Below are 27,621 nucleotides of genomic sequence, written 5' to 3' on the forward strand. Positions count from 1 at the left end.
ATAATTCCTAGTGATTAGTAATATTATGTTACATTAAGTGTGTTAATATACAAATATTTTAATTATTATGTCATTCATTCATCTTAAATCATATGCCATTTTGTGTGTTATAGCAAAGTTAATAGGAGACAATATCACACCTGCATGCATGTGTGTGTGTGTATGTGAGAGTGTGTGAGTGTGTCGCTGCATTAATGCTTGCCTCAATGTGAAAACTCACACTGGTGGTGTATGCAGCGTCTGGGTCATCCTCGAGTACTCTGGATAGCCCAAAGTCAGACACCTTACACACCAGGTTGCTGTTGACCAGGACGTTGCGCGCGGCCAGGTCGCGGTGGATGTAGCCCAGGTCAGACAGGTAGGTCATGCCGGCTGCGATGCCACGCAGCAAGCCAACCAGCTGGATAATGGTAAACTGGCCATCGTGTCTCTGCAAGAAGGAACAAAAAAATTGAAAGATCAGGAAGGGAGTGGCAGGGAGGTAGAGTATTAAGGCTAGATCAAAAAAATAAAATAATGCGATGGCATAGCAGCTGAGAAGATAAGCAGTGATAATAGAAGAGATTTTAATCAAGATAGAGCAAAGAGTAAAGATAAGAGAATAAAACATGACAGGGATTTGCTTTAAGTAATAATCTGCTGTATTATCATATGAGCAAATGCAGGAGCTGTTTGACATTGTCAATGTAATACAATGTTAAACCAACCTATACATGATGTTAAAGAAAACTTTCATATTTGCTCCTCTACACTATTCTCAACTCCTTGCAACAGCTCTGCATCACACTGTCAGTAATGTCACTGTACTCTGAAACATGCAAACACCAAACATCAACAGAAAAAATGCCCAACATCACAAGATAGGATTTTTTTTTTCCATTTTAACAACTGAATTGATCTCTGCTGTGGTGTCAGTGCTATTTTTCGAAGATGTTAATGAGGGCACAAGATTCAGTGTTTTTAATGAGAATTAAGGTGAGTTCACCAGTTACTGATTATGACTGGTAAAGTTAGTGCTAGGTTCATACCAACCAACTGTATGTAGTGTTTCCCTATATGGCATACTCAAATGGAAATCTTATCACAGAGGTGAGAGGCCTAAATGTGTGAGAGAGATGATCTGAAAGGCCACACGAGCAGTTTTTGAAACTGCTTATCCAATGTGTCTAAACACACATCTATTCCTAACCTACCTGTGGTGGTTCACTAGCCATCTGACGAATGTTAATAGGGGAAACATAGTGAAATTGACAAAACACCAGAAAACTAATGAAAGTTGTGAATCAAAGCTTCATGAATAGATTGCTTCAAAATTAGATTTGAGTATAAATGAAAAACAAAGCCTTATTTTAATTTTCCATTTCTGTGTGTGTGTGCCAGGGGCAGTTTACAGCCGGGCACAAACCCATTTGCACAACCACGTTATGTGTTATTGGAGACATTTTAAAACAGACTTTTGGCACTCGGTGAGTCCTGAACATAAATATATAGTGAAATTTCACAGCAGAGCAGATGGTGGTTGTCCAGTTTTTGCCCAAAAAAGACCAAGTCAGTAACAGAAACTGGGTAAAATATGAGACAATTATAATGCTGCATTGATATATGCACGTAGTTACGGTTCATGATAAAGATTTATTTTCTTGGTTTACTGCATAGAAAAACTGAAGATAGAATTTGTTTCATGTAGACTGAGCCAGACACATTTATCTTAGCATGAACAGCATTTTAAAAACAGATCTCATTTTTTATGTGCCAGTGATCATTGAAAGGACAGCTATGGGTCTTTCCCCATCCAAGATAGGAGCTTCACAATAACTGTCCCAGGCATTACCAAGATGGTTGCCAAAAGGCAACACTTTTCTTTAAAGTTTCATGAACATTTCAATAGTTGCTGAACATGATTGCTGTTTTGTGTTTGGTCTATTACCATATTATTTCTGATGCTACAGTGGGTTGAGTTCTTGGACATGCAGCTAGCATTTGAAAGTGAGTAGCACAAACCTCTCCACTAACGCATTAGGAGAAAATCAAAGGAAGGAAGACATTACACAAACTGTTAGCTGAACAACTCATCAACAGTCAGAAGTGCACTAAAACAGTTCAAATGAGATGGCATTAAAGGAAAAAGGAGTATAGAGCTCTTTAACTGAGAGTTTAAATACCAACCCGGAGGAAGGAGTCCAGAGAACCATTCTCCATGTACTCTGTGATGATCATCACTGGTTTGCCTGGAAACACCAACAAAAACTTTATGAGCTATTTGGATATCAACTATTTATTTTTTTGTACACACTGTACAGGAAGTGATGCAGGTGCTGAATAAAAACAGATGCAATGTCTTAATTCTATTATTTTATGTGTTTACCTCTATTTTCTTAAAGGGATTCGATCACTCAAAAACCTGTAATATTCTGTCTTTCTCTCCTACTTGTCAGTGTCTAACTATACAGGTGGTTTCTTGGAAGAGTTTCTTGTCTTTAACGACACTGCATACTAATTCTAATTAAGTTGTGAGTCTGTAGTGCTTCCACACAAATAGACAACAATTTAATTAGACTCAAGGAAGGTCTGAATACGACACTTCGCTGGTAGCTGCTTACTGTAGCAATTTGTTCAAATAAATTGTGAAAAGTTGCTGACAGTTATATATACAACTTGGAAAATATGCGAGAGAGATGTTGAATCTGTGATCATCTAGGAATGTTCTTCTAGTATTTCAAAGCTGCACATTGTACAACCCACCCACTCCCAAACTGGCTGTCTCCTCTACATTATTATCTACAATATCATTTATTAAATTACATGCTGTATGGAATTCCAGCACAATGTGAATCTTCTTCAACCAAAATGAGACATGACAGCTAAATTATACATTTAAATCTCAACAAAACCATATAAACCATAAAACCATATAATTAGATTTTTATTTCTCTAATCCATAGATTTCCAACTCATACCATTTCCATTAAAGAGACACTAAAAGTCACCAAAATAGATAAAAGCCTTGTATTGAATCATTACTGCTTTGATTAGTATGATTCACATGGCAACAGGTTGTTTTTTAATGCAGTGATGATCGTTTTATGCTAGAAAACATGCCCCATGGTTGTGGAACAGATACTACTCTTTTTCAGAAGGGTACGATTACTGGCCTGCACCAAGCAAGGAAAACAACTAAGGGGATGGAAGGGTAGTGGTGAAACATCATGTATGAGTAAGAAATCAAGAAAAATATCACATGTTCCTGATTGGAAATCAGTGGAACATTTGATGAAATCAAATTGTAAAAAGATAAACCTAAGCTATGTTTCAGTAAGAGCATGTCCACCTGCACATTATGAAGAGAACTCCAGGAACTGGGACTAAGTAACTATTTAGCTTAAATGCCCACATTTCTTTATTTTCTTTAGGGAGTTAGACTTTCTTAGTAGTCTTGATCAATAGTTCTCCCGGCTTTCCAAACAGCTTCACAGTGTGTTCATCTGTTTATTTTGGTGTTTGAATTGATTAAAATATTTAAATATGATGGTAGTATGAGATTTAAGGATATACAATGAAATAGAAACTAGAAGTACAATTTTAGCCTTTAAACTATACCTACAGTGTATTCACAGCCTTTGCCCAAAACCTTGTTGAAGCATCAATTACAGCCACAACATTTTGTGAATATTCTTGAGTGTCCCGAGCAGAGTCCAGACTTGGACCCAATTGAACATCTCTGGAGGGATCTGAAAATGGCTGTGCACTAACACGCTCCATCCAACCTGATGGAGCTTAAGAAATTCTGTAAAGAACAATGGGAGAAAGTGTGCCAAGCTTGTAACATCATACTTAGAGTGGTTTCAAAGCCACTCCTTTGTTGTGTTGGCTATGTGGTCAGGGTCATTGTCCTGTTGGAGATGAACCTTCTCCCCAGTCAGAGGTCCAGAGCACTCTGGAATAAGTTATCTTTAAGGATATATCGGTACATTGCTCCATTCATCTGTCCTTCAACCTAGTAGTCCCACAGTTCTGGCTGCCCAAAAACATCCTCACATCATGATACTGCCACCACCGTGCTTCACTGTAGGGATGGTATTGACCGAGTGGTGAATGTCTGGTTTCCTCCAGACATGATGCTTGGCAAAGAGTTCAATCTTTGTTTCATCAGACCAGAGAATTTTGTTTCTCATGGTCTGAGTGTCCTTCTGGTGTTTTTTGGTAAACTCCAGGAGGAGTGTCATGTGCTTTTAACTGAGGAGCAGCTTCTGTTCAGCCACTCAACCATACAGACCTGATTGCAGAAATGGTTGTCATATTGACCACCGGGTTCTTGGTAATCTCCCTAACCAAGGCCCTTCTACTCTGAAAGCTCAGATTGGCCAAGCAACCAGCCTAGGAAGAGTCATCATTCATAAAGGGTTCTTCCATTTATGAATGATGGAGGCCAGTGTGCTCACTGAGAACTTCAATGCTGCAGAATTATTTATGTACCTTCCCCAGATCCGTACCTCAATACAATCCTGTCTTGGAGGTCTACAGACAATTCCTTGGACTTCATGGCTTGGTTTATGACATACAATGTAAACTACGGGACATTATAAATAAGCAGGTGTGTGGTTCTCCACATCATGGAGGAGATCGTGGAGATGTAACTTAACAAAATGTGGAATAATTATAGCACAGTGAATACTATTTGGATGCACTGTAGTAACACTGGCTTTTCACTGGAAACTTTATTTATTTAATCAATAGACAAAATTGACTTTATGTACATGTGTGATCAGAGAAGCTGCAGTGCCTCGTCAAACCGTTTTTAGAGGTGTGGTAAGGCTGATATTAATACTTAATTTGGAAGACCACAAAAAGTCACTTTCTCATTCTTTGATAAATCTAACGGGATAATTAGAATTCAAACTGGTGCTTGCACTGTTTGAATGTTCCTGACAAAACTACAACTGTGAAGTAATTCTGCATTAAAGATTTTTGCTAGACAAAATATTAGTTGCTAGCTGCAAGCCTGGTTCTGTGAGTATGTGTAGCTCCCAGGCTTTCTTCGTTGGTTATTTGGATTGGTCCGATGCGTGGCCAGAGCCTCAGCAGATAAAAGTCTGGCTCTGCCTCTGTTTCCAATTAGCCACAAAAGTAAAAAAATTAATAAAATCATTGAATCCCCAAAGACTTGTGTTGTTTGCTTTTACACTTGTCTGCTGATGTGCCAGGACTGCTCCGCTATTAAGATTTAAACAGAGCTGTTAATGTTGGACTTGGAATGTGAGCTATGAAAATGGGAAAAACAAAAATACTGAACTTTGTTTAACTATACACTATCATCATTTAGTAGTAATATGCATGTTGTGGTCTGCATAGCTACAATGAGGAGTTTAAAGAGTACATCAAACTAGGAAACTGCATAGGGCATCGGGATTTAATGAAGTACTGTAAATCAAGCATTAGAGTGAATAAACACATCCTTTGTAATAGTGTTTGCCCATCTGGAAGTGTATCCCAGCCCAGCTAGCATGCTATAGTTGATAATGTTGACGACACGTGTGCTGCCAAAGCATTTCAGGCAGGCCTCCCTCTCTATAGTTTCTGTGCCACAATTGCAAGTATAGTGGAATAAGCAGTTCAGGATTAATACAGGTCTTGCCACACCTGTGTCTGAAAGCAAATAGTTTTGAAAATGATCTATTTTTTTCACAATGATATATTGTAGTTGATGGAGCGTACTGTGGGTTACTACCCCCTCTAAACGGATGACATTGGGGTGGTCGAACTGGGCCATTATTGAAGCCTCGGCCAGGAAGTCTCTCTTCTGCTTTTCTGTGTATCCTGCCTTCAGGGTCTTTAGAGCCACTGGGATGTCTCGTTTTCCCGGGAGCCTCATACGTCCGTAGCAAACCTCCCCAAACTCCCCTGAAAACATGGCAGAGGAACACAGTAATGCAGCACATCAAACATATTCAGCCTTTAAATCTGTTCCACAATAGTAAATATTCGTTGTGCTTCCCTGCACCCTCCACCCACGCCTAAGCCATTTGTGTGAATGAGAACATGTCATTTAATTTGCCAGGGTAGATAACAGAAAACAACCCACTTACAAACTATCTGTTCACATATATGTGCAAAAGCTGGCATGAGCTAATTAGCCATCCATTCTTATCTTTAGCTCAACAGAACTTTAAACTGGTGGTTGCACTGTTTGAATGCATCTGTGTCATACATTTCTATTTGTCTCTCTGGCTGCAGCAGTCATATGTAGCACAGTGAATTGTGAGGCTGACACAGTGTTAGTATTCTCTTCCTGTCTGAGGAGCTTTGATTGACAGCCCCACGCAACGCTCTGATTCCACTTTGCTATCCTCCTCTCTGCTGCACACCACAGCCTTTACACCGGCCAATGATTTTAAGTTAGCATAGCCAATGATTCTCACTATGTGTGTGTGTGTGAGCACACACAAGTTCATGGTTTTACCTGAACCAATGATTTTCTCTATTTTGATCCTGGAAGCTTCAATTTCTCTGGCAAACTCGTGGACCGCCTGGCAGGGGTCCTCGTACGTGTGTGGGTCGATATAGAACCTCGCATCGGGGAATGACACTAAGATAAACAACATTAGCATTTGGTCACATATTGGAGAATGAGAGCAACATCGCATCTGAGCCCCGTCACCGGTGTGTGCAGGGAAAACCTGATGAAAGAGGAGAGAAATGACACGGAAAAAAGAGCAGACAGAGGGAGTGGAAGAATACACAGCATGCAGGGGCCAAGGAGTGTATTCTCCTGTAATCACTCAGAGCCTGATGAAAATTGTTTGCTCTGAGGATGAACTTTATTAAACAGGGATGAAAATGCGACTTTGTCAAAGAATGCCATCTAATCTATTATTAGTAATAATTGAGAAATGGGCCAAACATACCGTGACCATTCTGGTAATGCATCTTCTCCTCGTCGGAGTCCTGGAAGGCTTTGCTATAGCCACAGTGTCTATACAAAGCACATACACACACACGCACGGCCACAAAAATACACACACACATGCCCATACATATAAACATACAGAGGGATGAATACAGGACAATAGTGGAAAACACTTTCAAACTCTAAGTATAGTTGAAAATTAATAAATCAATATTTGCTCATAATTAATTACTAAGTTTAACAAAGCTATTCATCACTTACTGACACTTAGTCATTTATTAACAACAAGCTGGGAGACTTTACGGTGTTACTGGCAACCAGTCAAGGGGTAGACTGGTTGAGGTGGTCTAGGTGTTTTTTGTTATAGCTGCAGAATAAAATGTAATGTAGAAAGAAGGGGACTTTTCTTATAGTCTCATACATTATATATACATCATTTTGGCATGTTTTCTGTTAAAAGCTTTTCCACACAGGGGTTCCAATTACCCTACCCCTAACTCTACACTGGTTGTTGGTGAATTGGAGGATGATAAAAGGTTAAAGAGCAAAATTCCTTTCTGTTAGTTTGGCGAGGTGAGGTATCATTTTTATAATAGCAAACCTTTTTCTATGGGCATGTCCACATAATTAAAACTCAATATTATTAGAATCAATATTCATATTGACAAGGCAAAGCAAAGACATCCCAGGAGTACATTTAAGAGCGAAAAGGAAATGACTTCTTCACTCATACACGTTCAAATGTTGCCACTGTAGCTTTAGGGCATGTGTTTTTTGATGTTAGGTCTACACTGATGCACTGCAGGGTATTTCATTTCCTGCTTACATGTAAAAATATCCTAGTTTACTATTTTGATAAAGATGTATAATAAATCAGTGACTGACAACCTACCCAGAGTGCAACAAAGTGATTATGGTGCTTATTAGCATAGACTGTATATATAAGATGGATTTTACCATTGGTACCCATTTACCAACCTACATGTATACTTTAGTATATGTATACCATGTACCTAATGTTAGTAAAGTTCTGTTTTAGAGCCTTGAGCTGAGAGGTTTCCCTGTCATCACCTTGGTGTTTTAAAACAGGATGATCGATCAGACTGTAAAACTGAGGGACACTGCACCCATGTTATAAGTAAATTTTGGTTTATTCTCATTTCTGACTCTAATTTGGACCATAATTTACAAGATGTTGTGTTCAATATGCCCTCAAACTAGTGAGTGAACCCATTAAGTCATCAGGAAAGTATCACAGAACAAGAGGGAATTTCACCTCAAATTACTCTTAAAAAGTGTTTTTGCAACTGCAGGACTCACCCCCTGCAGGTCATTAGAAAAAAAGCAGGTGGTAAATATGTAGGTCTAGAGCTCTAGAGCCTGGTATGTCCACTAAATACTGACCATCAGCTAAAAAAGTGAGATGAGGGACAAATGAGATGCATGCTAGCATTAGCATGACTGCTAGCATTAGCTAGGCTACTTTGTTTTATTTTCTTAGATATATATTACATTAAAATTTTAATCAGTATAATAGATATAATATATCTATTAATATTTTGCAAAGCTGTTTAATGCAGTTTACTTTCTTTGTAAAAACTAAACCTTTCCCTTGTGGTTTATTGCCTTGTAGTTAAATATTTTCATGAGTAAAGTGGCCATCCCCCTAAACTCAAATACCAACTCTTCTTTTTTCTTTTTCTTTTGTCTCAGTGGCATATGCTAAAAACTCTCCAGTCACGACAGCAGGATCTTGTCTGGAGTTCTCTAACTCATTATATTTTTTCCCACTTTTTCTATTGGCAATGAAAAACCTAATATGCACTGAAGTGTAAATTAATTAAGGGCAATGAAATTAATTATTTGGTACAGTTCTACAGAGATGTAACTACAAGACATCAAAAGGGAGGGGTAGGGGGGTGGGATAAGTATGAATATTTGGCTTGCAAGCTACTGGACATGAATCAACATAATTAAAACCACTATGAGGTGGAAATTACAAGTTAGGAAATTAGCTAAATAAGACAGCAAGGGCTAAGGAATATTAGCCTTCAAAACTCTCCTTTATACATTATACTTAAGCTTGAAAATATAGCATGCAGACTACATGTGCATCCAGCATTACAAACATTTTAACGTCATAAGGGGTACTAAAAGGTACTAATGGTACTTCTCAAACACAGGCTTAAACAAGATCTTTTCCCACATTTTTAGGTGGCAACAGCTGAGAGAAATACAGTGCACATGAGAGATTTGATCAAAAGAAACTACACAAAGAGGCATGGTCGTAAGAGTAGTGTAAGAAAGTGTTCCACACACAGCAGAGATGGGTAGTGTGGTAAAGTGTAGCCTTGCCGTTTCCTGCAGATGATGATGGCCAGAAAGGTGACCAGACCAGACACCAGGGCCATGCAGATCCAGATGATGGTCATGGTGTTGTAACGCAAAGGAACTGCAGAGACACACAAACACAGTGTGTTAGCTGAGGGAACGCTGCCACAAATGCTCACAGTTTACACAAACACAGACACTGGTAAACACAGGTGGCAGGTAGAGTGTCATTGGTTAAACAAGATAAACAGAAATTTGGAGCTTTGTTAAATAGCCTCGCCATTTAATAATCACCTCCTGTTTGTCCATCACATTAGGTAGGAAATATCCAGCTAATGTGGTCAAATACCCAGAAAGACCGAATGTTGTCATAAAAGATTACATCTATATCTTTAGGTACACTGTCATACATAGATACGTAGATGTCTGAGTTGATCTGCATAATAAAACTAAATGCTTTGGTTCAGTGAACACTGAAGTACACAGTAAGTGTTAGAAGTGTGCACCAACTATCAGATGAGCTTAGTAGCAGTGAATGTGGGAACAAGAAAGACAGAGTTTTTATAGAGTGAAAAGAAATATTGATCAAAATTTGAGTCTAGTGAACAATATAGTTTCCAAGCCAACAAATGCAAATATCCAAGGTGTGAAGATCCCTGTGACACAATGTGGTTTTTGTGATCTCTCATAATGTAAATAATTGAGCTTGTGGGTCTTGCATAGTATCTTCGCTGTCCCTAGGACTGATCTCTTTTGGACAGAGATCTTGGATGTTTTTCCTGGGATCTGCTGGAGCCCATCGCCTAGCTTCAGAGTCACTGCACCAAGTGTTCCGATTACAACTGGGACCAATGTTATCTTCACCCTCCACATCTTCTGGAGCTCTTCTCTGAGCCCTTGGTACTTCTCCAGCTTCCCATGTTCCTTCCTCGTGATGCTGCTGTCGTTTGGTATCGCTACGTCTATCACTCTGTTTGTCCACCACTACTATATCTGGTTGGTTAACCATCACCAGTTTGTCAGTCTATATCTGGAAATCAAACAGGAACAGTCATTCTCAACCACCCTAGGGGGCGGCTCCCATTTTGACCTTCCAAGCCTTCCAGACCATACTCAGCACAGATTTTTCTGTATACTATGCCGGCCACGTGCTGATGGCGTTCCATGTATACCCTGCCTGCTAGCATCTTGCACCCTACTGTTATGTGCTGGATTGTCTCAGGAGCATCTTTACACAGCCTGCACCTGGGGTCTTGCCTGGTGTGATAGACCCCAGCCTCTATGGATCTTGTACTCAGAGCTTGTTCTTGTGCTGCCATGATTAGTGCCTCTGTGCTGTCTTTCAGTCCAGCTTTGTCCAGCCACTGGTAGGATTTCTGGATGTCGATCATTTCCTCTATCTACCGGGGCACATACCATGCAAGGGCCTGTCCTTTCATTATGGTTCCTCCTCTTGCTCCGCTTTCTCAGGCTTCTGCTGCCTGAAGCGCTGTATAAGGTTCCCGTTATTGATGTTTGGGTTGTTGACCGGGACGGATTTTCTCCTGTCACTTTCTTGGCCTTTACAGCTTCATCATCTCTCACGTGCACTCCATTGTTTTTTCCCTGCCAGCTGGCTTCTGTATCACGTGGTATAAGGCTCCGCCCTTGTCATTTGCTGAGCAGGAAGAGTGAGCGCTTGTTTTCATGCAGATTATGTCCCGGATCAAAATGTGGTACAATCGTCATCTTTTTTTCTTTTTTTAAAAAATCGTTGTTATTTGGAAATGAGATCGCACATAAGTTTGAATTGAGATCACGATTTTCTAACGTTTAATTGTGCAGCCCTACCTGATATTCCTGCCAATTCTTTTTGTACTGATGAACGGGTACATGGCTCAAAACATGAGTGTTTTGAGCATGGTATGAGCCCCAGCAGATAGAGGAAATGATTGACATCCAGAAATCCTACCAGTGATTGGACAAAACTGGACTGAAAGACAGCAGAGATGCATTAATTATGGCAGCACAGGAACAACCTCTCAGCACAAGATTGATAGAGTCTGGGATTTACCGCACCAGGAAGATCCCAGGTGCAGATGTTTCAAAATGCCCCTGAGGTAAAATGGGACATGTCCCCTAGGGTGTTTGAGAATGAATGAGCTATGATCCTGTGGGACTTCCAGATACAGACAAACAAACTGATGATGGCTAACCAACAGGACGTAGTGGTGGTGGACAAGCAGAGGAAGATGGCTGTAGTGACAGCTGACCTATACTGAGTGATAGCAAATCAGGAAAAGGAACACGAGAAATACCAAGGGCTTAGAGAAGAACTCTAGAAGATGTGGAGGGTGACGTTAACAGTAGTCCCTGTGGTAATCGGAGAACTCGGTGCAGTGACCCCCAAGCTAGGCGATGGGCTCCAGCAGATCCAAGGAACAATATCAGAGATCTCTGTCCAGAAGAGAGCAGTCCTAGGAACAGCTAAGGTACTGCACAGGACCCTCAAGCTCCCAGGCCTCTGGTAGAGGATCCAAGCTCGAAGGATAGACCGCCAGCAGGGGCGAGAGGGGATTTTTTTTTTTTATGTATGTGTGTGTGTGTAGTGTTTGCTAGTTTGGTCTTATAACCCTTCCAAGACAACTGCGCAGCAATAATTGCTGATGATGTCTTTTCTCCTTGACACTAAGTTAACAAATGCTCCAAAACCAATAAACTGCTAAAATTTCGGCTTCTATAAAGGTGCTCACGCTTGCAGATAATCAAGTTCAGCAAGTGCATTTTATCAGCAGCACTTGGGTTCTACTTTCAGTTGGATTTCCTATGGAAGCAGAAATGGTGTACTTTCTTTTACCATTACTATGACTTACCATGAAAGACGTTATTGCATCATGTACATTTTTTCACATTATTAATTTTTAGTGTGTACAAAGTAATAGCAAAACATGCTCACTCTGTCCATTCTGTATATCTTCAAAGTTAAGTAAGTATATATCATGTAAATTGAAAGTGACAGTAGAAGGTTTCCAGTATGAGTTTGAAACTAATTTCGCCTTTTCTCCAAAAGGTCTGCTTGAAAATGTTGATGATGGTAGAATTAATTACAGGTTTGTGTGAGAAAATTATTGGCAATTTTCTGTAATTATGTCATATTGACAGCTGACCTAACGTTCACCCACATTTTTGCGTGGCTATTGGTAGTCGTTTTCTCTGTTTCAGAAACAGCTGATGAAATCAGAGTCTTGTACTTGTCAGGATTAAGAATAGAGATGTCATCATCCTGCGCCGGAGTCAGAATTGATTGCAAACGAAATGGCAAGACATGTGGATGAAATGGATGCACTGGGCTGTTGAAAGTCAGTTAACAGAAATGGCAAACCTTAAAAAACACATATAGATTTGACACATAGATGTTAGATTTAACAGTCTGAGCCAATGTCACAGCCTGTATGACTACCCAGCCACTGTCAACTGATTAGGACAAAATAACCTCCACTACCAAACACTGACATGAACTGGATGTTAAAAAAAGCTGAGTCCTGAAAAGACAGGATGGTGCCAAATGGTCCTCAAACTGGTCCCACTGCAAACCTTCACAATATATAGAGAACAATACAGAATTCTGCCAAAGGATAATTTACTAGACAAGTTAAAATTTTGACCTGATGTTGGAACTAAATACAGGTTGGATCATCAAAGCTTTAATATTTTATTTTAAGTGACCAAATTTAACCAGTCCATTTTATAACTGTCAAAAACAGTTGTCACACATGAACTCGACTGTTGCCTATGCAAGCACGCAAAAGGAAAGCCCAGGGCTGCAGTGCATGTGCAAAAACAGCTAAAGACCTTTGGAAATGAAAGTTGGGTATCAGCAAAATAAAAGTTATTCTATCTTTGTCCTCTGGGAACCGTACACATGCCCATTGTTCATTAGAATCCACCCAGCATGGACTAAAGTGGTGCACTGACTAAGCCATCTAGTCTTCATGTTAAGCGTCACAGGCTTGCGCACAACTCAGTTCTTAGAATTTGCATAGTTTGCAGTTGGCAAAACACACAGCTCTGGAAAAAGGCAACTGTTGTCTGTTTATCATAAAACTTAGGACTTATTGATTACTCAGCATGAAGGCTCATGGAATGTGTACAGCCCTCTTGTTCAGTCAGCGAGAGTTTGGTCCGGTGAACAGCCTCCGAAAGGAGGCTATTAGTCAGTGAAACAGCACTGGGACTCCAACTAGGCAGGTGGTTGAGCTTTGCAGACCTAGCGCCTGCTCAGGACATTATCTGCCAAATCCCTTATTAGGAAAGAAAAATATTCGAATAGAAGTTTTCTGTAACAGTCTGTGTTGTTCTTACTTCAGGTGAAAGACATGAAACTTCTACCCCACAGCAGCACTGTGTTTAGCTGTTTGAAGCCTGGGTAGGCTGCAGCTTTGCTGACAGGGGTGACCCTCTAACAAAGCACAGATCAATGGAACAGAGGGGTGGACTGGGGCAGTTATCACCCAAACCTTTCCAGCCTAGGACCATGCTGTGCTGTTTGGCTTGACTTTGAGGTGATAGTCTTTTAACTGTTGTTACTGGACTTTTTTTCCCGGTGTATCAAAGGTTTCTAGTGACTCATGGAGGGCAGGAGATTTTACCAAACAATTTAGCGATACAGCGTTTTCTCTTTTCTTTTCTCCTCGCAGACCAGTGTACACGCACATACACACACCTGCTTTCCCAGTCTGGATCTCTATGTTCTGGCTGAAGCGTCCGCAGCCTGCTGAGGTTCTGGCTCGGACCTGGAAGATATACTTGGTACCTGGCTTCAGCCCTGACACTCGGGCGCTGGTGTTTTTGGACTTCAGAGTGGAGTAACTGTGCTCTTCATTATCCTGCAAGAATGACAAATACATCTAAAGATTAGGGTTGTGAAGATTGGTGTGACTTCCAAAAATGTGAACAATAGTTTCAGAAATGAATTAAATCAGTCGGCTGTTATTCTCGAGGTGTGGAGTAATGTTGCTTTGCTAAACAAGTTACATTCAAGTTGTTATTTGGCATCAGTGTGCGATGCATTAAACTGTAACAACAGCAAGACCAAATCTAAGCAAGAAACCTTTAGGGTCTACACTGAGCTAGGCTGTTTTTGTGACTAAGCCTGTGAATGAATACCACAATGAAAAGTGAATAAAAATTTAAATATTAGCAGACTGGGGGGGGGGGAATCAAGTGGAAAACACAAAGCTGCAAATCAAAGTCTCTTTCTTGACAAACCCAGGTCCTCGATATTTATATATATATTACTGCATCCAGGACCACCTGCAAAAAACATAACAATGAGATACAAAAATTGCAATATATGACACTCTGGGTTGACATAAAACTATGACATAACCCCCAAAAGCTGAGAGAGTGTCTAAAATGTAAACAAAAGCACAATGTAATGATTTACATAAACCCGTATTTTGTTTATAATAGAACACAGAAAACGTCCCAAATTCTAAATTAGAAAAATTTTAAGCTCATTTAAATTAGATGAAGGCAACACAATTAAGCTGGGATGTTTACCAGTGTCGCTTCTTTTAATAACAGTCTGTACTTTACTGTGCTGCATCCAGTTGCTGGATTTTTGGGAGAGGATGCTGTCCCATTCTTGTCTGATCTAGACAACAGTCCTGGGTCCCAGGTCTTCTTAGTCATAGTTTTCATTTCATGACATGCCGTGAGAGTTGAAAGTCGGTGGATTCTGTTCTTATTTACATTTTATATACACCCTTTCTACAAATAATAAAGCACTTTTAAAAGCACACAGATTTTCAGTTTGGATAAAACCACACAGTAAAGACAAATATATATGTCCCAATATAAAAACACACAGTCAAACGTACAGTCTTGCAGGCTGTTCTGCTTACACACTTCATGCACACACTGGACGCAAACAAGCCAAGAATAATGGACACAAAAAAATGAAGGAAATGCTGACTACTGATTCAGCCATATTAGTGGGCTGATCCATCATCAGTGTTCATCATCATCTCTGATAGATAAATAACCGAAATCAGTTGTAATCCCAGTAGCTCTCTAACAGAAATGCTATTTATTCTTTCTATGCCTCTATAGAACACTTAGCTCAGTGTGAATAATGCCATACATGTAAACTTACCTTGCTGTACACATATAATTGGTAAATCTCATACAGCACACATTATTTAAGATGCTTTATCATGCCCACAGCTGCTACACAGCTGCAAGCTGCTTAGCAACCCGACTTTTTCTCATTCTCTTTCTTTTTATATTGCATCCTCATCTGTGTTTTGTAGGCAATTAAAAACTTTTTACTGTGTATTCCATTTTTAACAAAAACAAACTTAAACAACAGGCAGATGATATTCTTCAAACCAACAATTTAAACTACATTTATCACATGAATGCATGAACACTATAGTTTATTTGGACTCCTTTCCAAATGCGCTATTATTCTTCCATGAAAACCCACCAGAGCGCCAAATGTGTATTGATCCATGGCTGACAATAGACCTCAACAAAATGCAGCATTTCCACCTGTTTGAGTAATATTTAATCAAAGCTACAGTGCCACCATTGTTTTAAAAAATAACTGAGCTTTTTTTGGAAATGACACTTTATTATTGAGGCCCATTTCTTATGATGAATCTCTTCAGTATGAAGCAGAGGACCTGGATCTGAGGTCTGCAGACACCGTAGAAAAGATGTAATGAATTATGAGGCAGAATTATAGGATTTGGTGACAATAAGGAAACTGCAGCCCAGATTTATCCTGTAAGTGCCTTTAAAGACGACTGAAAAAAATGGAAGATCACACTGAATCTACCATCCACATATAGCTATCACAACACTCACTTTATGTCTTCTTTAACTAGTAGACTCATTAGAGCCAATGCTGAACACAGGAAATGAATATAACCTGCTCTGTCAGTTAGACTTTATTGCCATGTAAATGCCTCAGAAAATCTTTTCATCTGCTTCTGTCAGTCAGAAAAATGAACCCTGAATCGTGTTTGTCCTATTTTCTTGTTTCTTTTTTGATATTAGATTCATTTGTGATGCATCTTTTAGTTAAAAGTGAATTGTCAATATTATTATGCATACCTATCTGTGTTACAAAATTCAGCTGTTTTCATGTACATATTCATCAAAAAGGGGATGTGCAGTTTATCATATTCCTATTTTGAAGTCTTGATCATGTTCATCATTATCATATCATTATCAATAATTTAGACATATTTTAAATGTGTGGTGGAAAAACACTCAACAAAACAATATAAAGAGTTACAAGGTGCATGGAGACAGTAGAGCAGCTGAATCATTTGGGTGTCCCGGGGAAGGATAACAGCCAAATTATAAAGTGTTGGTCTCTCTTGTTTTCATCATCGTCAGCTGCAGCAGCCACCGTCCTCGCCGTGACTCACTGTTGTTCAGTACAGTACTAAAAAACCTTACGAAAGCACATTGCTGACTTGTCCACTTGAAAATCCCCCACAGGCGTCTCACCCCTGAGCGAGGCCAGATTAAGACAGCAGCGCAAGAGACGAGCTAATCCTTCAGAACTCCCCACACCATCCTGCTTGTTTGGCTATGAGACCGCCGGCTCTCAGGCTGCTCCCTCTGCAATTAGCTGATTTCTATCAAACCACACACACACACACACACACACACACACACACACACACACACACACACAGAAAACCACACATACTCACCCAAATGCACATACATGCACATTCAGGCAAACACTTGTGGCAATTAGCTTATCGCAGGTCACGCCCGCCAAGCCGCTCGCTGTCACTGTCCCTTTCGCTAAGTTGAAAAACTACACCGTCTCATTCTCTTTCTTGCTCTCATTCTCTCAAAACCCCCATTTCCTTTCAAGTAGCTCAGCTGCCAGCAGGGTCTTTTTCTTGTATTAAGTTATCCTGAGTCTGTCCAACCGTCACTCCTCTGTTCTCACAATATTGTGCCTCAGCTTAGTCGAGGCCCTTTGAAGACAATGCGTTTACAGGTACAGTTTTTCCTCTCATGAGATGCCTGAAGAGTTTCACGTAAGTTCTTTTTGGAAAATAAGCACAATAGGTTGGCATCAACCTCAAACAAGTGACTACAGAACTGTTTTTAAGGCTTGAGTGGTACAGATGTAGCAACTGGCGTACCTTCTCATAATATTTGATGTCGTACTCGAGGATAACTCCGTTGGGCTGATCGGGTTCGTGCCACAGCAGAGTCACGCTGTTCTGACTGGTGTTCTCCTGCCGGATCGCTAACACTTCAGAGGGGGCTGCACAAGAAACAGGGAAGACAAGGTTTTGTCAACTCTAGATGTTTTTCCATGGTTACAGAGCGTAAGGAGATGAGGTTACTATGAAGTAAGTAAAGGCCTACTCTGACAGTCTTTTTGTTTTGTTTGTTTTTTCACCTGCTGTTAGCTTTAAGCTGCAACTCACTCGCTGATGGCATCCAACTTTATTTCTAGAGTTTCTAGAATTTTAACTGCTAATAAGATAGAGGTTCTAATTGTTGCCCAAGGCAAGGTGTAATTAACAAAGATTAAAAGATTTCTTGATGAAGTCTTACTTTAAACCTAGATTAAATGTAATTCTGTTGCACAAAAATATTGTATTGTTATCAGTGTATTAACTTGGCTTTTTACCTGTGTGCTGGACTCACATTTGGTCTTAAAATTAATTCAAAGTTGTATTACAGATGTATTAAAAAGAACAAACACTGCTTTTCACCTCCTGTCATTTGTACCAGACGCCCTTTTGGAGACATGCATTAGTCAGTGAGTGACATTAACAGTTACTTCCAACTAGTCAACCAGAGACTGATTACAAGTCATTGCTGTCACATTCATCACAACAGAAATGGGCCGAGTTCTGTTCATGACGTCAGCGTGGAGCATAGAAGAAAGTTAGCCATGAGTTCTGTTTGCTGACAGTAGCAGCTATTCCAACTAGTCCTTACAGAAACAAAGTGCACATTGCACAACCTGTTTTTCATTATCAGCACAAAATGTCACTGAGACAGCACATTCCTTTTAAATATTGTTATTTTGGCACTTCTGCACATTTGACAGTAAAAGAACCACAAAGTGAGAAAAGTATGTCTGATAAAGAGCCAAGGCTCCGAATGATGTGACTGCAAGTGAGTCGCCAATAACTCACAGGTGACTTTTAAACTTGAGATTTAAACATTTTATTTCATTTCATTTTCATGACATTTCTCTTCTTTTGGCTTCGGATTATTATATAGTTTTCACACTGACTTATTTCAGGTTAGATTTGTGCACTTGCATGTATGAACATGCGCCACTGATGCAATCATATCTTATGCTACCAATATAAACCAGTCACAATCCTGCTTCAGTGCACCTTTATAGATCTGTAACGCCGTTGTCATCCATTTACTTTATGTGCTACACGTACAGATTTTGTATTTATGATTATTTATTTTATTACTTAAGACCACACTCCCTTTAAGCCAACTTATTTCTGAATGGCTCAGAGCAAGAGATTTGTAAGGAGGGTGGAGATTCTGTGTCTACTAAAGCTTTGGGCCTGAGATGACCACATCCGTGATGTCATAGATCCAAGAGTAGACATAATTGTCTGACACCTGTGCTTTTGCCTCACAGGGATCTCTTTAATATTCACTGGCTTTATTTTAATTAGAAACTACACCACTGTAACAGAATATAAATGACAGAAAATAAAGAAAGTCTCCTTAATGTATTTGTGAGAGATTTACAAACTCTTTAAATCTTTACCAAAAGACTTACAAACATTTCTACTTGCGAATTCTTTTGAACTCACAGTTCGTTTTCTGCTGTCATTACTTTTTCAGTTTCTGTTAAGACACTTTCTCTTTTATTTCAAAATCTCTGTCATACAACTCAATTGTTTCTACTTTAAAGTCTGTGGGAAAGTAGCCAATAGCATGGCGATCACTGAGCTAGAGGCTTCAAATTGGACTATCTATCTATTAAATATTTGGGGACTAGGAAGTAATGAAGTCACAAATACACACCTAACCTAATGCTGACTCTTCACCAAGATCATTTCCTCTCATCGCATTTCAGACAGAGAAATTTATTTTGAGGAAAAGTACAAGCCAAATACACTGGATATACATTAGGTTATGATTAACTGAATACAAAGTAAGTGCTGCCTACTAAACTCCTCGTAATGATTTCCAGTACGTCATTGTTCTGAACCCTACCTGCCTGGTTCGTTGTGATGTTGACCACGGCGTAAGGTGTTGGCTCATTGGTTAGGTGTGACACTGCATTCATGGCCAGGATGCGGAAGGAGTAGTTGGTGTGGGCCACCAGGTTGAGCACTGTCACCCAAGACTCCTTCAGCCCGGTCTGGCGAGGAACGAATCGGACCGTAGCCGTGCCCGAACGCTCCACCATCCCTCCTCCCCCTGCCCCAACACTTGCCCCTCCACCTGCCTTCCCTCCACCAGTGATGCCTCCAGGGGAGGATGAACAGTCCTCACAGGGCCCTCCTTCTCCTGAGCACTTCATACACAACACGCTGTACTGCAAGTCGCTGCGACCCCCTGTATCCAGAGGACGGTCCCACTCTAAATTCACGGAGGTCCCATTGACTGAGGAGATGACGCTTACTGGAGCAGATGGAGGGCCTGGAGAAAAGAGAGATTTGAGTTCATTCGGAGGTTTGATCATGTCTGAAAAAAAAGTAAATTCGATTTCTCAGGCAAAGATAAGTTCAGCACATCATGTCATGGTTATCGTGTGCTGTTTGAGTGTGTTTATGTGCATGTCTTTTCACTTTTTCAAGGCAATCCCACACCTTGCCTGTGGGATTGGGCTTTCTGGTGTACGGTGTTTTTGTACTTACGGGAGCATGGAGCTGCCGGTGTGTCATCTGCTGCCCGATAGTAGTTGGTGTCACAGGGGCAGGAGAGGGCGGCTCTGGTCTCTGAGTGGCTGTGTTGAGGACATTTACCACACAGACCATCGCCTGCCACAGGCTTATAGAAACCCACCTCACAGGCTGCAGAAACGGGGAGATAGAGACAGAGAAAGAGTGAGAGAGGGGCAGGGAGAATAAATAGAGTAAATAGAGACCTTGCAGGGAAGCTGCATTGCCATAATCACTCAGACCGTGATAAAATTCAGAGAGAGTGCATTCAGAGAGGCATGAATCACACTCTTATAGCAAGCTGTGCATATCAACGTGAAGCTTCAACTTTTTCAAAACTGTGTCATCTCCTCTAAAGCATTCATTTTAGGACATATACCCATCCCAACTCCCCCTTAATCTATGTATAATTACAGGCCTTGTAACCGCAGAGACTGCAGAGCAGGGGAGATGAAAGTCATACTTCTTTCTGTTCAGATTTGGGCTGAAAAGGCGCTGCACTGTTGATACTCCCAGTGAGACCATCTGAATCCAGACCGTGTTTCAACCTTATTCAGCTGCTCTGATACATATTCACTTTTAACTCTGCACTGATTAATAATAGAGGGGCTCTGATAAATATATTCTCTTTCCAGGCAGTTAATAGGCTTCTGCTTTGGTAAATGGGGCAGGGGTAAACCTCGCGTACACGCAGCAAAGCATCATATATGAAAACGATGCATCCCTGTTTGCGCTTCTTCGCACATGGTAATTTGCGCTTCCCCAAAATGCTGTTTTAGTTTACAGATGCAGTCTTTGCCTAACCTTTCCTTCTAAAGCAAATAGAAGACCATTTTAGGGCTTTAGACATCAAAGACACTGAAAGAAACATAAAATGGAAAATCAAGAAGAGCAAATTTATAAGAAAATATACAGCTGACATGTATTCCTGATTATTGAAGACATTTTTAGATATGTTTGTAAACGATTAAAACCACTCCCCATGCAAATGTTCAGCAAATTCATTCAATGTAGGGTCAGGCATTTGATGCAGTTATTTTTATGATATTATATTTTGAGAATCCCTCATAAAGCAGCTTTTAGTTATTTAAAATAGTGACAGCTGACAATATAAGAATCCGTCCTTATCTAAAATCTACCCATCTTCAGTGAATGGGAAGTTGCTACCACAATAATGTAATCCCACTGGCTTCCCCACAGCTGAAATTACAGCTTTTATCTGTCTGAACCTGGTGGCAGTGGGAAGTCATCCGTCCACTACTCAGTAGGTATGCACAGGTAAGCTTTGACTGACATATGAATATGAAATGGAAATGGGGACAAAATACAAACAATGTGGAGGACTTCTTGGCTCCAAAATTAAACCAAACCAAACAATCATGATGTTCCCTCCATGTGTCAGTAGACCTCTTCATTAGATGCTTTAGGCTTAACAAAGAACGGAAAGAAAACCTCTGATCTTTTACCCAAAAGGAAGTCAAACACCAGAGACCAATTAGCAATTGCAACACCAACTATGTCTTACACCACACCCACATTGGAAAATATACAGTATTTATATACAAGATATGAACTAGAGATTTTGGGAGATACTTACACAGGTAACATGTAAATGACTTTCAGGGGGGTAAAGGAGGAAGAGGCCATGGAGCCTCAGCAACAAGTGTTCAGGACACTGCCAGGTTTGTATTTCAGAGCCAGAAGTGGCCATATTTACACTGAAATGTGACCAGTTTTAATTGGGTTTACTTATATAACAAGAGCAATATAAAGCCTCACTTTATATTGTAAGCTAAGGGTGCTACAATTAGATACAAAAACAGTGCTAAATTATAAGCTACAGCTAGGAAGCAAGGTTAGCGAGCTGAATTCATGGCTGCAACACATACTTGCTAATTAATCTTGTGAGTGAATGAGCTGCCTGGACATGAGGACACAGGAGTAATTATGGAGACAGTGGGTTTTATTTAACAAAAAAAAAGCAAAAATATATTATATATAAGTAAACAAATAAAAAAAACAAAAAAAGTAATAAAAGCAACTTAACAAAATACCACCAAATTAATTGCATTAAAAAAAACTGACTTAACAGACAAGACAAAGTGGATTTAAATATTAGCTCATCAGACTAGTCTAACACACAAGGGACAACTGACAAAACACCCCCAAAATAATTAAATAGTTACTTCAGTTAATGGGAATCAAGCAGAAAACCAAATATGTCTCATAAGTTAAAGAAAAGGAAACCAACACATTAACTTCCACTGTGTTTTTAATGCTTATTTTTCAGCCTTGAAAGCTTTCCATTTGGTTGGATCATATCCTTCATTGAACCTTTACTTGGATGTCTGTACACTCCAAGTAAACACATACTAGATTTCACTCCATATTGGACTGTTATTACATTAGGTCACTGACTAAATCTGCCCAGACAGACACATCCATCCAACTTGTGCCAAAAAGCTTAAAACCTGCAGAAGTACATTTTGCCATGATGACCTACTGTGACAGGCAGAAAAATTCACAACATAAAAATCATATCAGCGAGGCTGGTAAACATTCTGTCAAAAAGGGGACTTTATATCGTAGCTTCAAAATCTGGCACCAAAGTTCTATTTTGAAGTGCAGCGAAAGCTTAAAGATTAATATATGCAAAACTGGCTATCAATTATTACGGATCTCGTTTTGCGAGATCTCGCAAAACTAACTCGGGATCTCGCAAAAGTCCGTCTTAATGTTTTTTTTCTCCCATGTCCCCTGCGGGGCTCCGTAAATTATAATCAATTATTTGAGGAAATAATCAATTTAAAACCTGTCAAGTATAGTAACAAAACATTCTAAGCAACTGAAAGCAGCAACAGCTGCTTTCAGCTTTCAGTCCTAGGAGGTGTCAGCAGTGTTTCAATGATAAAGGCATCCATGTTAGTGGGTTCACCAAGACATTCTCAAGCCAGCTTAGAAGCATGTCCTAGGCCCAAGAGCCTCGTCCCGGCCTAAAACACCTCCCCTAAGAGGCACACAGAAATCAGATACCTGCCAGATAGAACAGAATAGACTAGACTAGAATAATCCTTTAATTGTCCCACAGGGGAAAACACACATATACAAACAGAACAGGACACAGGACACAGAACAGAAACATACAATATTTTTACATATCATGGACAATAGTTACCAAAACAGTACTGTACAGTTATTAAAATTAAAGTACAGATAATTAGCAAACCCAGGTTGTAGTGTGCAAACAGAGCAGGATACTGAAAGATGTTTAAAGTACAGATTGTGTATTGTACATGTGCATTAAAAAGTAGGCATGTAACCTCCAATAAGTTAGTATATATCAGAATCAGAATCAGAAAGGGTTTTATTGCCAAATGTTGAGCGGGTTTACAACATTAGGAAATTGCTGCGGTGCTTCAGTGCAAACATACTGTTATAAATACTGTTATAAATTAAGCTTAAATAGACATGAAAATAAAAATGAGAATAAGAATTAAAAGTGCTAAATATATAAACTGAGAAAGTAATGTGCAAGTTATAACAGTAGTAGTTGTTTGGTTGATTAGTGCAAATTACAGCGCTGATGTAAACATCTGTGTTTGTTGGGAGCAGTTTTGATTGTACAGTCTGACAGCTGCAGGAAGGAAGGACCTGCGGAAACGCATCTAGGATGCAGCAGTCAGATACCTGAGCCACATCATATAGCTCTTATCCAGTGTGGAGGAGTAACAGCTCTACTCACCCCATCTCTACAATAGAGCCCTGACACCCTTCAGAAGAGGTTAATTTCTTTCATTTCTTCACTGCCCACTGATTATAACCATAGATAAGGGAAGGAAAGTAGATCGACTGGTAATTGGACAGTTTTACATTCACACTCAGCAGCTTCCTCACCACAACAGACTGTAATGCAGTAAAGCAGATGCTGCACCAATCAGACAATCTACTCTACCCTCATCTGTGAGCAAATTCACCATACTTCACACTCGCAACTTGTTCCAGATGCACGGTGGGCATTCCACTGGTTTCCGGCTACAGAAAATCAGACTGGTTCCAAATTATGTCTGCAGCATTTTACATTCACATAGTATTTACAGAAATCAGCAAAAAATATTGTACGTCAGTTTTTGTTTTTTTTACTTTATTTATTAATTTATTTTTGTGAGAATATTTCATTGCACTCTGTATAAAAAGCTACATTACTGGTGTGGTAGCTTCCTCGACCTTTGTAAATGATACAATTCAAACGATATCATGACTGATATTTTCCATGAAGCAAAAGTTCGAACCGCTGATTTTAAATTAATAAACTCTACACAGAGAAGCTGTTTAGAGATCGTTAACCTACATTTTCTAAGACTCTGGGGAAAAAAAGCATTTTAAATTTGTAGTTTTTATCCTCTCCTGACTTTGTGTGATCAAACATCTCTTTTGCCATCTGTTGGGTTTTTGTACTTTTCTGTTCCAAACTGGTCATTTACAGTCTTTTAACTCTACAAATTTCAATGTAAAACAGGACTATTCTAAAGGCACTTAATTTATAAGGAACATTTCCATAATAGTAATACAGCCAGTTACAATATATTCTAGGCTTTCAGGAAGTTTTAGCATCTAACAATTACTAATTTAAATTTTTGGATGCTTTGGGACTGTAGAGCTAGTTGTTTGTTCAGGTGTTTCTATTATCACTGAGTGGTGTATACATAAGAAGCACCCCTCTGTATAATACCCTGTAATTTAATAGCACCACAAACAGAAGGTTTATCTTCCAAAATAACCATAAAGTTGACTTAACAGCTCTCTAAGACTCTAAGCAAAATGGCAGATTGACACCGTGTTCATCATCTGTGGGTAACTTACAGTACTGTATATGGGACTGACTAACAAGTCTAATAACAAAGCTATCAAGCAAAATATGACATCACAAACAGCTGGAGCTGATATTGGTTGCAATACACAACAAGGATTTTAATTAATTACCTTTCATCAGGCTTGATGACTAGGGTTTTAGACAATGGTGCACGCACAGTGTTTTGTTAGTCTTGTCCATAATTCAATCTCTATTATTTATAATTCACCATTTAATATACCATGACTTGTTCCTGTCTGCCTGTCCTTTCAGACAAAGATATAGGCGTCCATTAAGAGTGAGAAAGAGATCGAGTGAGGGGCTGCTGTGCTTCTAGATGTGTGTTTGTCATATAAAACCTGTCAGGGCTGATCACATCAAAAGACCTGGACAATCAATGTTATAAAAGAGCAACAGAAGACTTCTATGAGAAACGCATACTAATTAAAAGCTGAAAAAAAAGAAAAGTTCAGCTGAAAATTCTCTGACGTGCACACATTTTGTCTTCTCCAGAGACTCCAAAGAGTAAATAACAGAAATGCAAGGCTGGCAGCAACCTATGATTACATTTCTTAGCTTTTCAAACGCTACATTTAAACACCACATATTACTTGTGGTGTTACTGTCAAAATCAGAAAGCATAATTTTTCATACATATTGTTTTAATGCTATTCAGAGTTATCTTAAATTGCCTAACTAAATATATAATAATCTTCAGTAATATTTTCACATGTTGAAAATCTTAAACATCTTTAAGATGCTGCAAGAACATAAAAAAAGCCATAAGAAAACAGTTTTAGGGGGCTGACACATTTGGGAACACAAACCAGAATGGGGAGCTGAGGTCGGTCAGCTGGTAAGTGTAAGGTGGAGAGGAGGCAGAAACAGCTTGCTTTACCAGCTCACATTTATTCTGCTGTTTACGAACAAATCCTGTGCTGAGACAAAAATGACTGGCTTTTATTTACAGACATCAGGCTGACATGCCTGCAAAACCGAGAGGGATCTGCAGTGTTTGCAGCACATACTTCAGCTAAGACGGTTCGGGGGACTTTACTTCGAAGTCCATGGATTCCACCACAAAGCTCATTCTGGGTATTTATCCTTGGTTGTCAGCAGTGAGCGAGTCAGTATGGAAGCAGTATTGTCCCAAGTGAGACGAATATATTTTATTTTGCCACTTGGGGGCAGCAAAACAATCTGTAAATACATAATTCATACACTATTGCATCATAAAGTTGTTTACGGGAAACATGTCACACTTTAAGAACAATGTCAGTATTTATATGAAGCTGTGTTTTGGAGAATTTAAAGAATTAAAGTGTTCTTTAAACTCAGTTTTGGTCTCCACCAACTCATGAAGATGGTTGATCATTTATAATCGCATATTAAATTCTTCTGCATTAGTTGTCAAGTATGAACGATCAGATTTAAGTCTGGACTTTAAGTCTGATTAAGTCACTCCAAAATGGTGGACTTCTTTGAGTGTTTTGGATCATTGTCGGCCCACACTGTCACCACCATGTTTGACTGTTGGTATGATGTTCCTTTTATGAAATGATGTGTCAGTTTTAAGCCGGTGAAATGGGACTGAAACCTTCCAAAAAGTTCAGATTTTGTCTCGTCAGTCTTTTGTGGCCTTCTGGAGGACTCATCGATGCAGAGTAGTGAGGAATAATTTTGGAAAGCCAGCCACTCCCAGCAAGGTTCACCACTGTTCCAAGTTTTCTCCATTTATAGATAATGTCTCTCACTATGGTTTGTTGGAGTCCCAAAGACTTTTTAGTTATTTTGTAACCGTTTACAGACTGATAAATGTCAATTACTTTGTTTCTCATCTGTTCTTGAGTTAGATTATGCCATAATGTGTTAACATAATCTTAGGATGCCTGAGGAATGGAGAAGTGTACTGGTACAAGAACAAGAACAAGGCTGATGTGCAGAGCTTTAGTAACTACAGAGGGATAAAACTGATGAGCCACACCATGAAGATATGGGAGAGTTGTGTAGATTGACAAAGTTGTTGAAGCTTTGAGAGCCTGGGGAGGTGGAGGGAAGCATGGGAGAAATGAGGATTGAGAAGCAAGTAAGAACCATGTCTGTGACAGGTGAAAAGGTGAAGATGTGAGGAACAGAGATAATGAAGGTGGGTGAGTTTAAAACTTGGGTTCAACCATCCAAAGTGACAGACAGTGCACAAGAGAGCTAAAGAAGAGAGTGCAGGCAGGGTGGTGTGTGCAGAGATGAGTGCAGGGTGATTTGTGATAGAAAGATAGCAGCAAGAGTTTACAAGATGGTAGTGAGACCTGTTATGACGTATGGGATGATGGTACTAACAAAAAGACAGGAGGTGGAGCTGCAGGTGGAGTTTAACATGCTACGATTTTCACTGGGAGTGAACAGGATGAACAAGGCTGGAAAGAAGTATATCAGAGAGACAAGTTGAGCATTTAGAGACAAAGTTAGAGAACTGAGATAGTTTGCACATGTGCAGATGAGGGAAAGTGAATGAACTGGACAAAGGATGTTTAATATTGAGCTTTTAGGCAAAAGGAAAAGAGAAAGAGTTCTTGGATGTAGTGAAAGAGGACATGCAGAGGTTTGGTGTGACGGAGAAGAATGCCAGGGATCGGGTGAGATGG

General features: G+C 39.7%; 1 protein-coding gene across 4 annotated transcripts in view; it reads right to left on the reverse strand.

The window, feature by feature from the left end:
- epha8 (eph receptor A8) overlaps positions 1-27,621 on the reverse strand; it is a 157,898-nt gene that overhangs the window by 20,915 nt on the left and 109,362 nt on the right. Inside the window, exons 7-16 of one of the 4 annotated variants that reach the window (XM_040003199.1) lie at positions 20,107-20,262; positions 19,460-19,888; positions 17,395-17,519; positions 13,938-14,100; positions 9,260-9,356; positions 6,903-6,970; positions 6,458-6,583; positions 5,713-5,898; positions 2,167-2,228; positions 221-430 (exon numbers count right to left, since the gene is read on the reverse strand). In XM_040003199.1, the coding sequence (XP_039859133.1) occupies positions 221-430; positions 2,167-2,228; positions 5,713-5,898; positions 6,458-6,583; positions 6,903-6,970; positions 9,260-9,356; positions 13,938-14,100; positions 17,395-17,519; positions 19,460-19,888; positions 20,107-20,262 (1,622 nt within the window). Of the gene's footprint in view, positions 1-202; positions 431-2,166; positions 2,229-5,712; positions 5,899-6,457; positions 6,584-6,902; positions 6,971-9,223; positions 9,357-13,937; positions 14,101-17,394; positions 17,520-19,459; positions 19,889-20,106; positions 20,263-27,621 lie in introns of all 4 variants that reach the window. The other 3 variants (XM_040003198.1, XM_040003197.1, XM_040003196.1) reach the window with 3 other exon arrangements.

This window comes from Simochromis diagramma, unplaced genomic scaffold, assembly GCF_900408965.1.
Source record: "Simochromis diagramma unplaced genomic scaffold, fSimDia1.1 OVJJ01000646.1, whole genome shotgun sequence".
Taxonomy (NCBI): domain Eukaryota; kingdom Metazoa; phylum Chordata; class Actinopteri; order Cichliformes; family Cichlidae; genus Simochromis; species Simochromis diagramma.